The sequence below is a fragment of the Nansenia antarctica genome (genome assembly GCF_963989245.1).
Source record: "Nansenia antarctica genome assembly, chromosome: 1".
NCBI classification, from domain to species: Eukaryota; Metazoa; Chordata; class Actinopteri; order Argentiniformes; family Microstomatidae; genus Nansenia; species Nansenia antarctica.
The window spans coordinates 46,399,574-46,414,960 of record NC_137674.1 but is presented as its reverse complement, the minus strand read 5'-3'; the positions used below and the strand labels follow the sequence as shown (position 1 = coordinate 46,414,960).

General features: G+C 43.9%; 1 protein-coding gene across 3 annotated transcripts; it reads right to left on the bottom strand.

Annotated features, from left to right (window-relative positions):
* Window positions 1–5,516: 5,516 nt before the first annotated feature.
* Window positions 5,517–15,141, bottom strand: fyna (FYN proto-oncogene, Src family tyrosine kinase a; the record flags this gene model as incomplete). Of its 3 annotated transcripts, none has more annotated exons than XM_080533361.1 (11): window positions 5,517–5,725; window positions 6,974–7,105; window positions 8,219–8,372; window positions 8,518–8,594; window positions 8,952–9,155; window positions 9,755–9,991; window positions 10,184–10,333; window positions 10,444–10,547; window positions 10,743–10,841; window positions 11,832–11,928; window positions 14,895–15,141. In XM_080533361.1, 11 exons carry the CDS (start codon window positions 15,139–15,141, stop codon window positions 5,517–5,519), a joined length of 1,710 nt encoding a protein of 569 aa, XP_080389487.1. The 3 variants fall into 3 exon arrangements, with proteins under 3 accessions (XP_080389487.1, XP_080389488.1, XP_080389489.1); XM_080533362.1 differs by having other exon boundaries at window positions 8,952–9,131; window positions 9,827–9,991; XM_080533363.1 differs by lacking the exon at window positions 9,755–9,991 and having other exon boundaries at window positions 8,952–9,131.
* Between the last annotated feature and the right edge of the window lie 246 nt (window positions 15,142–15,387).

The following is a 15,387-nucleotide window of genomic DNA, read 5'->3' as shown; positions in this document are numbered from 1 at the left end:
TTGTTTTGTGAGAAACTCCACAAAGGGAACCATCTCCAAGGCAGTATCCACAGAATAGGTGATAAAAATGTTTCCTGGAAACAAGTATTGTTGTAAAAGAAGTTACTCTTATCTACAGCAGAATCATAGCTTGATCAATATGTGACGGCAGCTGGAGAACCAAATGTTCTGACTTTTATTCTGAAAAATGTCAATAAATGTCAACGTTGTTGAAAATCAACGACACACTCGCTAGTCAAGCCAAAATATTGCAATGCAATGGATTCGGTGAGTATTCCCCACTACTACCTAGTTAGTGTAAAGTACACACCGAATCCATTGCATTGATTTTCAACAATATTGAAATTTATTTCCATTTTTCAGAATAAAAGTCAGAACATTTTCATTGGTTGCCGACTTGTTCCCCCTTTCACCAGCTGCTGTCACATATATACAGAGAGATGAGGTTCCCAAACTACAAAACTACACACAAACACGTACGGCACTCCTCCGGTAGACTGATGGTTCTCCTCTTCCCTTGTGTATCAGACATGCCCCCTGCTGCCCCCCCGGGACTGGTCTGAGGGGACAGGTTCATCACGCTGACATGAGACACGCCCTCCATGTGTGGGGTGGAGTACTGCGGCACATTGACTGAGTAACTGGCTCTTGGCAGACAGTCATTCTGGCACTTGCCATGGGGCTGGGGCTGGGACCAGGGGGGGCTGAGGGGGGAAATAACACTCAACAGGTGAGGTTAGCACCTTAGCACCGTAGCACCTCAGCGGAAACCCTTATCTATTTCACATATTGCACATATTTCACATGTTCGTCATATGACATGTTCTGTTTCGGCTAAAAATGAAATAAAACACACACACACACACACACACACACAAACAAACACACACACACACACACACACACACACACTCACACACACAAGTACACAAGTACCTACACTGGCTCCCGGTCAAATACAGGATCCAATTAAAAATCCTACTCACCACTTACAAAGCCATCAACAATCTGGCCCCCTCCTACCTTGCCGACCTCGTCCCCCTCCACACCCCCTCCCGTTGCCTCAGGTCTGACGACCAAACCACCTTCAAGACCACCAGGACCTAGCTCCGGACCTGGGGTGATAGGGCCTTTTCAGCCGCAGCCCCGTCCCTCTGGAACGCCCTCCCCAACCACATCAGACAGGCCAACACCCTCCCAACATTTAAACAGGCCCTCAAAACCCACCTCTTCAAGCTCGCCTTCACCAGTTAACCCTCTCCCCCTCCCCATCCCATGTGTCCCCAGCACTACCTCAATTAGGCCCCTATACTTTCTTCTATTTACCTTTTGTTTCTTTTTATTATTACTACTCGATCTTTTCAGTTTGTAAAGCTTTTTTGAGTGTCTAGAAAAGCACTATATAACTTTAATGTATTATTATTATTATTATTATTATTATTATTATTATAAGTAATGTTTTGTTTACCAGCCGTGAGGTCCATGGCAGTCTGGGACTTCCTGACAGGGTGCAAGTTTGTAGTGATACAGGTGGCGAGTGTATCCATACAACTGATCCATGTCGTCCCTGTACTGTCCCGCTCCTGAATGATAATACCTGGCATCCATGGTGTGGTAGTCTGTAGACAAAATAACTCTTTAAACACACTATACACACACACACACACTATATCTGTAAACACACTATACACACACTACATCTGCAAACACGCTATATCATAGTAGAGAATTAGGTCATTTAGAAAGAAACATTATTCTCTGAACCCAGCCCACCAGTTGCACTAATGGTCCATCACTAATAAAAGAAATACAGTATACATATGAAGAAAAGCTTTTATATACAACAATATACTCTTTGGCATTACAGTAGACTTACTGTAAGGGGCCATGTGGTGGTGTGGAGTGGGGCCATAGGGATGCAATGGGAAGCCGGCATCTGACTTCAATGGTAAGGGAGGTTCAAGATCTTCTAGATCATTCTGATGTTGGGTCTGGTGTCCTATGTCCTTCCCAGGCATGTCTGAGGGTAGATGACCAGTGGCACAATCACATCTGCTGCAGCAGACCTGCCCATTCTCTACACCTGTCAGAAGAATCTGTGCTCCAGGTGGTTGTCCATAGCGATGTAACTTATGTTGGTTCCCTCTCCCTTGTGTCTCTTTCAGGTGCTGTTGAAGCAAAGGTGTTCCATTCAGCTCTTGGTGAGGGAGTGGTTCACTGTAAACGTTTGTTTCTTTGTATGTAGTATATGGATAGTAACGGTCCCCAGCCCTGCAAAAATGTTTTACTGCATCATCGACAGGACCAAGAGGCCCTATTTGGTTGACTGTCACCCCAGGGTCTATACAGTGTCTGTCTACACTTGCAGGCTTGTTGATATTGCAGATCACTTTTATGTTTGGTGCTAAATCTGAAGTCCTGGATTCATCCATCTCTTCAGGAATGCTTCGCTGAGACAAGAAACCTGAAAGAAAAAGGAGAAACAAGAGTAAGTACTGTAATTATAATTACATAATAATGCTATTATATATTACTGTAATTATAATGAGAAATTAGGGGTTAGGGTTAGATATTACGGTATATTAGGGTTATGTTTAGGGTTAGATGTGGTAACTCTGTTGATAACTATGTTGACATCTAAATAGGTACAGTATCAGTCTGGGTACTTAAACTATATTGTGCAATATTGATTAATTACAGAAGACTACACTATCTTTAGCGGTTTACATTACCAATGCATGAGTAAGTATAGGCTACTTAGACAACATACAATAATCTAAAGTTCGATCTTACCTGAATGAGACTTAATTGTGCTCTATGCATCTGGCTCCTTTGCATCTGGAAAACACAAATTATGTTACAAATTACATTAGCTAACAGGAAAATAACAGGAAACAAACATTAGCCAAATTAATTTAGACGACTTAACATCAGGCTATATTATGTTGCTATGTTGTGGTAAACCCGACTTTGGAGGTACCGTAAACTAGTTGTTTGACATGACATCGTTTTACTGACACTCTCGGTCATTGATTTAAAAATAAATCAATAATTAAATCTGAAAATGTCGAATGACAATAAGAACCAAGAGCAACGCAATGGCATTATTAACAGAAAAGAAAGCAACCATACCTGTGTGGCTAATGTGGTTAATGACTGCCTATGAGTAACTACGACCTATTCACTGCGAAGTATGCAAATATTACAGCCGTGTCAAACCATCCAATCAGAGATGAGACGCGTGCCCAGCGAGGACATAACATAAATAAATAAATAATAAAAGGACAATTATGACTGTTTGAACAAAATAACTGTCATCGAAATGGGAAATGGATTTGTAAGAGTAAAACACTTAATTCAGTTATGACTTTTTACTAATAAATGTTGCAACTTACCTAGGGAACCAAAGAAAGAGTCAAAAGTTGCTTTGATGTATGAGGATGTTATAAACGTACTTCAATCACCATGCATTAAAGGGGTAATCTGTAATTGGAACATAATTGGGGCTTTTCAAGTAATGATATATAGCCATTGATTCTTGAAGAATATAACTTGAGCTTAGCTCAACTGTCTTACCCCATCAGAAACCAAAATGTGAGCTTGTTTTACTCCATGGTTTATAAACAATGCAGTTGTAAACAAACACTGTATAGCTTAAAAATAGTTCAAACTGTAATTGTGATCTCCTGGGTGAGACCTTTTTCACATTCACAGCTCACCTGTACTAACACATAGCCTTTAGACAGAGCTGTCACTGCCAAGTAATTTGCATACAGTCTATCCTATGTTCAGTCATGCTGTTTGCCTTCACCATGTCATGCTTAGCTGCAGGATACAAGCTCAAGAATGTTACCCTTTAATCATGATTTATTCTCTCTGTCAACACCGTTTTAATGGCTGTTGATACTACTCCGTCTGATATTCTCAGATACGGGTAGGTCTACAACTTTGGGGAGTTGAAGAGCAGAATTTGAAGCTGAAACAAAAACCTCTTTGTTGACATTGTTATGATGGTATGGTTGTTTATTTAAAAACTGTTGTGTAACTGACGGAGACAAAGACAATAAATAATGCCAAGAGACAGAAACAGATCCAAAATATATCAACTGAATCATATCAAACATATAAATGATACAAAAACCATGGATATGTGATCATTTCTTTTCCCAAAAATAAACATAAATACTCAAGAAGAGGTGGAATCCAGTTCAGCAACGTTATGAGATGCCACGTCACCAAGAAAAAGATTGACTTATTCTTCTGTGTCATTCCCTAGGAACAGGCCTCTTATTCCTCTGTGTGTCATTCCCTAGGAACAGGCCTCTGATGAGAAACAGGATGGAACAGAATAGCTCAAAATGATTGATGAATGAACCATTAAATAAAAGTGTTTGGTCTCAAATACATACACAACATGTTGTTTCCAAATACACTTATCCTTAATTCCAGTCATGAAAATGGCAGTTTATGTTTAGTTTGGCCTAAGCAAGAGACATACTGTACTGCATGTTCAAAGCATAATTCCTACACAGCCTGCTGCCATTACAATATGCAACATACATTTGAAAATATCATTGTTATAAGCAATCAGCCTAAGATCTGTGACTGTATGTAGGAGGCAGTAGCCTCTTCTTAACAGCAATAAGCGATAATGAACTGAAACTGCTCTAAGCTGATTCCAAATCATTGGCTGAAGCACAAATACAATGGATGCACTTGTTACCAGTGCAGATGCCATACAGGTCTGGTGAGGAAAGGAGGTTATGATGCAGTAGGCATTTTGTGTTTAGAAAGCATGAAGGCATTCCCTTACGTTTTATTAAGAGCAAAACATAAAAAGGCAAGAACGGGTGCTATAATACATCTAGGTCCTTGAGAAGAGAATACAAGTATCATTAACCTTATAAAAAAGGTTGGTAGACTCCCAGAGCAATTTCCGGGATATTCTGATGCACAATTTCTAACGATTACCATTCCTTCAATTAAATCACATGTCGTGATCAACGTCGTGTGAACCCCCATACTTATTTATGATCCATAATTCTCATTATTCTTGACCCTGGATTTAAAAAATCCCACACATTTTAAAAATATCAAAAGTAATAAAAACTAGAAACAAAAATAACAGGTATAAGTAAACAAGCGATTCATATTTACACTACATACAAGTAGACAACATGATTCCTCCACCCCTCCAAAACAGCCAATCAAGCTTGGGACTGTAAAGACCCCCTCCAAAAGCACCCTTTGAGTGAACTCTGTGCATCACTGAGTGCATATCCCTCTCTATGGAAGATGGTGTGGGTCAGGTGGGCGAGAGGGAAAAAAAACGCTAACATCTCAGAGAGAACTGGAAGTTGGAGAGTGATACTGAGGCGGCCTATCATTTGCACCGCAGTGGTGGTGTCCCTTCGTTAGCAGGGTGTCAGTCTTTCATTTCACTGCAGAGTTGGTGGTGGTGATGGCGCCCTCTGGTGGTTAATATGTGAATAAGAGATGGGGGGAGGAGGGGGCGCTCAGAGATTGTCCCCTGGTTGGTACTGTGGCTCGGTGGCAGTGAAGTAGTCCTCCAGGAAGGCCTGCAGGTACTCAAAGGTGGGTCTCTCCTCGGGGTCCTTCTTCCAGCACTGGACCATGAGCTCATGCAGGGAGATGGGGCAGTCCTGGGGGCAGGGCATCCTGTAGCCTCGCTCCACCTGCTCCAGCACCTCACGGTTGTTCATTCCTAGAGAAACAACATAACATGGATGTTAGATGTAGGGCTCGCAGACACAGAAATACGGACATATTGTTCAGACACAGACACAGACACAGACACACACACACACACACACACACACACACACACACACACACACACACACACACACAGACACATAACATACAAAGTCAATCATCACGTTAGACACAGCTAGGCCTACATTTGTCTGGACAATTAATTGCCTCAGAAATAATTGTCATTAACAATTATAATTGTCACTGACTCCCAAATTGCTTCCAATGAGCGGGCCGGTGCCTTGCATGGTAGCTTGCTGCCATTGGTGTGTGAATGTGTGTGTGAATGGGTGAATGAGAGGCCATTGTAAAGCTCTTTGGAATAAGGCGCTATATAAGTGTAATCCATTTACCGTTTCACTGTTATGTGACACAGATAATGTAATAACACAGCAACCTATGGAGTAAACCATGCCTCTTTATTATCATAATCATCATATCATCACTTTCTCGTACAAATTTGGAATGGCAGTTTTGGAGATGTAATTCTTACTAGGCAACTCGTATTGGCCATCAAAAGAGTACAGCGTCTTTAAATGCTGGCTTCTCAACTGTATTGAAAAAGAATTCAATAATAATGTATTAAGCACTTTGAGCTGCAAAGTTTGCAGGAAAAGTGCTAGACAAATAAAAGTTATTATTATTATTATTATTATTATTATTGAATGGCCGCATCTCTTTCGCGATGTAACGCGTCTGCTTAACGACTCACCAAGACCCAGTTGCCGGGAGGGAAAAGCCACTGCAGCGGCACTGAGCGATTTGTTGATGACTGCAAATTGGGTGGGATGGTGACTTTTTAGTTGTTGCTTCAGTCGTGTTCCTTTTTTCTACAACCTCCATCTCTCTACCGTGTAGGCTACTGTGTTTGCCGAATCCGCTGTGGTCGAAAGCCGACTTGATGTAGGCTACTGTACTTGATGAACTGTAAATCAATGCATGCGGGGTGTCCTCTGATAGGATAGCTACTGTTCTATCTCGCTACATGCGCATACATCCATTTTAAAAGTGTTTGATGGATGCAAACAAAAGTAGGAACATGAATATGAACTGAAACATAAAATAAATAAATAAAATAATACTTTGACCGCGGTTAAGAGAAAAAAACGTGATTACGTAAAATAATCGCCATTAGACGATTATGACATAATTGTTACAGGCCTAGACACAGCCATTGCAGAAACCTCTCCTCCCTCACCTGGGTAAGGCACCCGTCCCTTGGTCACCAGCTCAGTGAGCAGGATGCCAAACGACCACACGTCTGACTTGATGGTGAACTTCCCATAGAGCGCTGCCTCCGGGGCAGTCCATTTGATAGGGAACTTGGCTCCTAGAAAACAAACAGTCATCCAAATTCAACTTGATTTTTTAATTGAAAACATCTCTATACAGTTTAAATTGACAAAGCCGAGGCGTAAAGGCAAATACAAGACAAATGAATAAAAGTAAAGACAGATAAAGGACACAAGATGAATACAAACAGACTGTGAGGGCAGAAGGCCTCACACACAGATATGAGGGAGGGATAACATGCACGACGCCTCTTTTAAACCATATTTGGTTGTTGTTGTTGTTGTTGTCATTGTTGTCGCTGGAGATGTTGCTTTTAAAACGAAAGAAACATACGCTGCAGTAACGAATGGTAAGTAAAGAGTATTTTGTAGGAAACTCAGGAATAACTAGGCCATCCATCACCTATTGGTTCTTCTCTGTAGCCGAGATTTCAACAGGGGGATATTCCACCAACGTCGCTAAAGGAAACTCCAGTCTTATTCTGATAAGTCGAGAGAGAGTTTACATGAGGAAACAACAACTCTCGCTCTCTCTTTTCTCTTTTCTCTTTATTTCTGAGCTTGGATTTATTCTTGTTTGAAGCAGGAAACATTTAAACCACTAACAGTCAAGTGGCCACATATTTTGATAGATTGTCTCAGGAGCTGGAGACTTTCCAGGTATGCTCTCAGTGAGCTAGCTCCCGGGAGAGGGAGTCAGAAGTTCAAAGGGTCAGGGAGTGTTTACGAATGACTCTCACATAGGAGAAGACCCACCCATCACTTTCCTCCGCCCAAGCTCAATGTACAGTATGGAACAGTGGAGGCTAGTGGAGGTAGAAAAATCGAAGGACGGGCTCATTTTAATGCAATGGAATGAAGCCGTCCTCCAATGTCTACCTCCACCAGTTTCCCCTGTGCATGTAGTGAATTAACATGGGACTACTATTTGAGGCACGTTTGAAAAGCCTTTCCTGAAAAGTATGAGAGCGTTCCAATCAGAACTGCACTGCAGTGTCTTGCATTAAAGTTTGACATTTGTACAGTGCAGTACCGTGACTATTCCCGATAGGGGAATCCCTAGTTCTCAGTCACTGACTGTCAATTGGAAATGGCTGATTAGAAGAGGGAGCTGAGGGCCAGTGTTTCTGTGAACACAGTGTGACTCCTACCTTGCCGAGCGGTGTACTCGTTGTCCTCTATGAGTCTTGCCAGGCCGAAGTCTGCAATCTTACACACGAGGCTGTCTCCGACCAGGATGTTGGCAGAGCGCAGGTCTCTGTGGATGTAGTTCATTCTCTCGATGTAAGCCATGCCCGCTGCCACCTGGGAAATGTAGTTCATTTTAACCATTTCAGTACACACTCCCTGTGTTTTTTTCCAAGACGCAGACGCAATAATACCAAATGGCATAAGAAAAGACTGAAGATCAAGGATGAAACAAAATGGCTGCTATGCAGCAACAACATGCCTGAGCTGCCATGTCCACCAGGTTTGGCAGCTTGAGCCCTCGTCCTTCTCCGTCCTTCAGGAAATCAAGCAAACTCCCTAATAAAGAGAGCGGGGGGGAAAATAAGAGAGATTTACCAAAGCAGATGGTCTGCACAATCTGCCAAACGGTCATTTTTGATTTAAATCATAGCTGAAAGCAACACCTTGCCGTTAATGTGACATCAATCTGGCGATTCCAACTAAATTGAGCAGCAAACAAAATGATGTAAAACATTGTGAGTATGTGTTGGGTGTGTATGTGTTACCATTCCATCGTGTAGTCGGTGACAATGTGTTTCACACTAAGCTGCACTAACTGCTGCTGTCTTCTGACACTGCATACCTGAACCAGTGTGTGTGTGTGTGTGTGTGTCCGGTGTACACGTGCGTGTGCACGCGTGGTGTGGGTGTTACCTTTGTTCATGTACTCTGTGACGATGTAGATAGGTTCTTCTGACACCACTGCGTAGAGCTGGACCAGCTTGTCGTGTCGAAGCTTCTTCATGATCTGAGCCTCCTCCAGGAAGGACTCAGGAGACATGGTCCCGGGCTTCAGCGTCTTCACCGCCACCTTGGTGGTGCCGTTCCACGTGCCTGTCAGCAGCAACACACGCTCAACTTATTTCTCTAGTCCCCTTTCCTTTCTTAGGAATGTTTGGCTCTCAGAAATACAATCCCTTTAAATATAACCATGATATAACACCAAACCACTCTACTAAAAAAAAAATATGACCCCTCATTTTCCACATTACTTTGGCTGGCTGAATCAATTCAGTTAAAACCGGTCATTTCAGACAATTCCTATTTTCAGCAGGTTTTTAATATCGTATTTAATTTTGACATGTTTAATTGTATGTCTTATTTTTTATATTAGTTTATTTTTTTGGGTGGTGGGGGGGGGGTTCTTGAAAATACATGTCCTCTGAGTCTAATCGTATCCAGACTAACCTAATGTTCCACTTAGTGATTAAGTAAACACACATTACTGCTGTAATAGAATCTGTTGCATCCAGACGTAGACATAGATCAGTCCTTCACTTCATTCAACAGAAACTCCCTGCAGGCATCTGACATATTGGTCTCACCCATCAGGTTTTCAGATTAGTGCAGAAAAGGGAGAGGCCTCTTTCAATATGAAGACACCCTGCACCCTGAGCCATACTATATACACTATATATGGCTCTGGACGTTCCTCTGATAGACATAATGTGTCTTACCTCTGATAGACATAATGTGTCTTTCCTCTGACAGACAGAATGTGACAGGGTGGCAGGCTGAACGGTACGTACCCATCCAGACCTCTCCGAACTGCCCGTTGCCCAGACGTTTGATGAGCGACAGAGACTCCCGCGGGATCTCCCACACGTCTTTGGTTTTGACGGACAGGTCGGCCAGACGAGGCATGCCTTTGTGACAGGGCACGATCAGCCGGCAGCACAGTCCCGCAGCCCTGGCTGGAGCCAATCGGATTGAAGGACTTTATTGACAAACACAAACTACATCCACAGATTTTGGAACTCAAACTGATCTATATATTTCATCAATTGTATTATTTTCTATTGACTGTAGAAACTTTGGAATCATAACATTCGGACAACCTCCCAGAACAGACTGAAGTGCGATGCCTTGCTGTTGCTGAGCCTCACCGGTGTAATGCTGCACCAGCTGCTGGAGGGTCTCAAACTGAGCCCTGGTCGTGATGTAATAGCCTCCGCTGTCCAGCTTGCGGATCTTGTAGTGTTTCACATGATCTCCTTTCACGTCATCCCAGTCCTGGATGGACAGTGAGAAGGCCCCTGATGCAGAAACATGACCGGACATTAGACACGATGGCACTGACATGGGGGGACCATTGGTCTGGTGTCAACAACACGTCAGTCTTAAAAAGTTATTTTCCTTCATGTACCTTTGGTAGTTTCACTCTCCCGGATGAGGAAAGTGCCTCTGGGGTTGCCGTTGGACAGGAGCTGCCTCTCAGCATCCTTCCGCCCTAGTTTACCAAAGTACCAGCTGGAGAGGGATGGACAGAACAGTATTAAAGGGAGAAGTCAGTCGGGAGGGTTGAAACTTTGGTCTGTTACTATTTAGCTTTAAAATGTCTTGAAGGAGTGTGACGCTCAATGAAAACAGGCGCTCGATGGTGCCGTGTGTGTGTGTGTGTGTGAGAGGAGCGTGTGTGTTTTTGGAGCAAAAACTTCAACTTACTCTTCAGCTTGGATGGAATCCACTGGAGCCACGTAATTACTGGGAATGTAACCGGTCCCACCCGTAGTGAGAGAACGAGCCTCCCACCAGTCCCCCTCTCTGCACCAGAGAAAGAGAGAGGGGGGGGGGTAGAGAGGGGGAGAGAGAGAAAGAGAGAGAGAGAGAGAAAGAGAGAGAGAGGGGGGGGGTAGAGAGGGGGAGAGAGAGAAAGAGAGAGAGAGAGAGAGAGAGAGAGAGAGAGAGAAAGAGAGAGAGAGAGAGAGAGAGAGAGAGAGAGAGAGAGAGAGAGAGAGAGAGAGGGTGGGGGGGGGAAAGGAAGGGGAGGTTAGAGTCTGTATACCACTAGGGTCCAACATGTTTTCCCTGGTCAAGTCACATGGTTAAGGAGAACTGCTGGCCCTAGCTCTGGCCATGTTTCCACCAGCCTCAGTACAGCCACTCTCCAATAGTCCACTACTCTAGCAGCTGAACCATATTTCTGACAGCAAATGTGGACAGGGTGATTAACAGCACCACAGCTCCTCCCATTGAGGAGGTTCTGGTCACAGTGAACAGCATGTACTATATACATCTACATGGCTGCTGCAAACGCTGAGATACAATGTCCAAAAAAAGTCATTCCAGTCCCAGAGGATAGAGGAGGCAGGACATTGAGAGAAGTGGACAGAAAATTGAGACATCTTGGGGCTAACACCCTGTGTTGACGTCAGGCCTAGGCTCTCCTCAGCCTCTTTCATTTCAATCTGAAGAGTCTATCTTCTTTTTTTCTCCCCCACAAAAAACTAAACCTGTGAAACATGAAAGTTCTGGAGAATATCATTTTAACATTTGACTTCTAATCTGAAAATAGAAACGGCATCTTATTAGTCCCCTACCAAGCCCAGAAAACTTTAACACGCCTTGGCCGTTTGATGTTTTACAGCTCGCGTCTTCAGCCCTCAACCGCCCACCCACCCACCCACCCACCCAGCTATGACAGAAATAACAACGTATATAGTTCCTAAGATTTCACAACATTTAGAAGAAAATGAGAAACAGCTGATATTAGAACCACCCTTCATGTTGTCACGCGAATACCTTCACACTTACGTGCTGTTGAGAATCTGGAACTTCTCTCCCTTCCTGAAGCTGAGGTCATCTTCTGTCCTCGCCTCGTAGTCATAGAGAGCCACAAACAAAGTCACTCCTGCGAGAAACAGGATGAGAGACATACAAGACATGGTTTAACAGTAACACAGAGAGTCAATTGAGGACCACAATGAGAAATAAGTATTGACCACAATGAGAAACTTTATTGTGGCCTATCCTCGATGATTTTTTATTCATGTGCATGTATGTGCTTTGTAATACTGTATGTGTTTTATCAAATTGTCAAATGAACTCAACTTAAACACCAGCCTTTCATTATAACCAGAGCTCAAATGAGAGGTGCCTGTCGGTGCTAGGCCTTCTCATAACATAATGAGGGAACCCTAATAAATCTTCAAACTACTATCAATGGTGGTCTACTCCCTATTGTGAAGGTACCTTCAAGAGCCAATGCTGAATTCGAACACACATACCAATATTCATTTAACCAAGAGAGCTGGCTGGAATATTGGTGAGGAAACAGTTAAACCAGCCTTTAGTCTCTCTGCGCCTTATCACATTTATCAGATGTGATTTGTAATTCCCTGGAGCCTGGATCACTCTCAATAGTCCTAAAACTGTAGAGTGATTTCATTTCCTGATTTGATCAGAAACATCCCTGTGCAGTGTTCTCCCCTCCTGCCTCCTGCGAGGCCTCCATCTCTCCTTCCATCGCTCCCTCCATCTCTCCTTCCATCGCTCCCTCCATCTCTCCTTCCATCGCTCCCTCCATCTCTCCTTCCATCGCTCCCTCCATCTCTCCTTCCATCGCTCCCTCCATCGCTCCCTCCATCTCTCCTTCCATCGCTCCCTCCATCTCTCCTTCCATCGCTCCCTCCATCTCTCCCTCCATCGCTCCCTCCATCTCTCCCTCCACCGCTCCCTCCACCGCTCCCTCCATCGCTCCCTCCATCTCTCCCTCCATCTCTCCCTCCACCGCTCCCTCCATCTCTCCCTCCATCTCTCCCTCCATCGCTCCCTCCATCTCTCCCTCCATCTCTCCCTCCACCGCTCCCTCCATCTCTCCCTCCATCTCTCCCTCCATCGCTCCCTCCATCTCTCCCTCCATCATCCCTCCATCGCTCCCTCCATCGCTCCCTCCATCGCTCCCTCCATCTCTCCTTCCACCGCTCCCTCCATCTCTCCTTCCATCGCTCCCTCCATCTCTCCTTCCATCTCTCCCTCCATCTCTCCTTCCATCGCTCCCGCCTCCATCTCTCCCTCCATCGCTCCCTCCATCTCTCCTTCCACCGCTCCCTCCATCTCTCCTTCCATCGCTCCCTCCATCTCTCCTTCCATCTCTCCCTCCATCTCTCCTTCCATCGCTCCCGCCTCCATCTCTCCCTCCATCTCTCCCTCCACCGCTCCCTCCATCTCTCCCTCCATCTCTCCCTCCATCGCTCCCTCCATCTCTCCCTCCATCGTTCCCTCCATCGCTCCCTCCATCGCTCCCTCCATCTCTCCCTGCCAGAGTAACATCCTTTCAACCACACCTAACATCATGTGTCCAATCATATAGACATAGCACCCCTCTCTTCCAGCATAGACTAAAGACCCATCTCTTTAGCTGACACCTGGGCACCTCCACCTCATTCCCCTCCACCCCCTAACACCCTACTGTACATTCACTTTTGCAATAAACCAAAACAATTATAAGAATAAAAAAAAGAACACCCCTAATCCGTTTCCTTCCTTTCTCTGGCACTATGCCCGCGGGTGAACCCTGTTCTTATGCAAGGTTTTACACATAATGACTGTGATGTATAGTTGCTTTGGGTAAGTGTCTGCTAAATGGCTAAAATGTTCATGGATTACTTTTCAAATAGACCTCAAGAGCAGGCCCAGGGTAGTAGTCATCAAGGCTAGAGAGGTCATTGATCATTATGCGTCATAAATGTATGGTGCTATAGAATCTCAGTGAGAGACTGTAACCTAAACCTGATTCCCCAGCCTCCGTCGGTTTTTGTACGATTCAGCATAATGTCTGAGCTCTTTTGATCTCAGATGTGTTTTGGTGAAAGCCTGCATTAATCTAGGTCACTCTGTTATTCATTAATAGACAGCCATGGGACATGGCTTGCAGATAGATGTGGATTTTCAAGGAAAGGAAAAGTACATAGTTACATTCTACACAGTATACTGTAGGCGAGGAGGTAACTGTGGCAACCATGCCGGAACAATAGAATGCAGGTAAATTCCATATGTGACAGGGTCTGGTGAAAAAGTCCTCAAGTAGGGCAAGGTCTTTTTTTAAATATTATTATGAAGTAGTTGAAGAAGATATGCTTATTTGAATGTTGGTACACCTCAAACCAATACAGGAGAATCTTGCTGTGAAACAAAACACACGCAAAACAGCTGCTAGTAGCTTTTAGCTAAGAGGGTACTTCGCTATGAACATCTACCTGTATGTTTAGCACATCACGACATGCTGATAGAACATCAACATGCTGAAAACAGAGAACTACACATAATTAGATGATCATAGTCCTTGCTTTTGTGGGTCCTAAAACGTACGTTTGTCTACAAGCTATGTATCACTTACCCAGTAGCCTACGGCAGACAATACAGTGAATCCTATTCACAAATTATTAAAAAGTATAAATAGTGATTCTAAAACTGTTGTTTGTTATATTGAGTGGGCTCTTCAACACTTCAACTTTCATAACATGCAAAAAAACGGAAAACACATTTATTTTATTTTTTTAAAGAAGCTTTTTGGTCATTTGTGCGACTGGAGAATTGCTAACATGCAGACCTTTTCACCAGACCGTGTCACATATCACTTCCAGATAGTTCAGGATGAATTTAAATCAATCAATGAGTGGATGAATCATAACTTGAGGCAATTCTTTAGTAACAATGTGTTAACAAGAAATGGAGCTAAACTGTAGAAAACAACCCTCTTGCATTTACATTATTTTGAGCAATCTTGCAGACCCTCGTATTCAAAGAAAATTACTAGTTACAATACTAGGTGTGTTTGACGACGGAAGATGAGACAACCGACAGTCTGAACCTCACCTGTTCCTCCACGGGACCGAAGTGTTCCTGACTGCGAGGATGTGTGAACCCCTCCGAACACCGTCACCCCCTGTGTGGCAGCGCCGTGGAAGTTGTTGTAGTTGGGGATGGCGGCGACCCCGAAAGTGGGGTAGTGCTGCGGCGTGGGATCAGCCCCATAGCGGTACCCCGAGCTCTGTGTGAGGCTGGTCTCTCGGTCGTCAGTGAGTTTCGCTGCTTCTTTATCCTTACATTGGACACAGCCCATTATCTATCGTCTGTGGAGGAGGCAGGAAGGAGACAATGACATTAGAGGGAAGCGGCACAGAGCCGGCCTCAAAGCCGGCCTCAAAGCCAACCCGTGGGGGATTGCGATTCAGAATTCCATTATTGTAGATTCTCCATGGGGAGATATGGAAGCTTAACAAAAATGTGCTCCTATTAGAATGAAATAAAACATGATGTATTAAACAACATTACTGGTTAAACAGAGTGTTAAAGTATAAGACAGGAT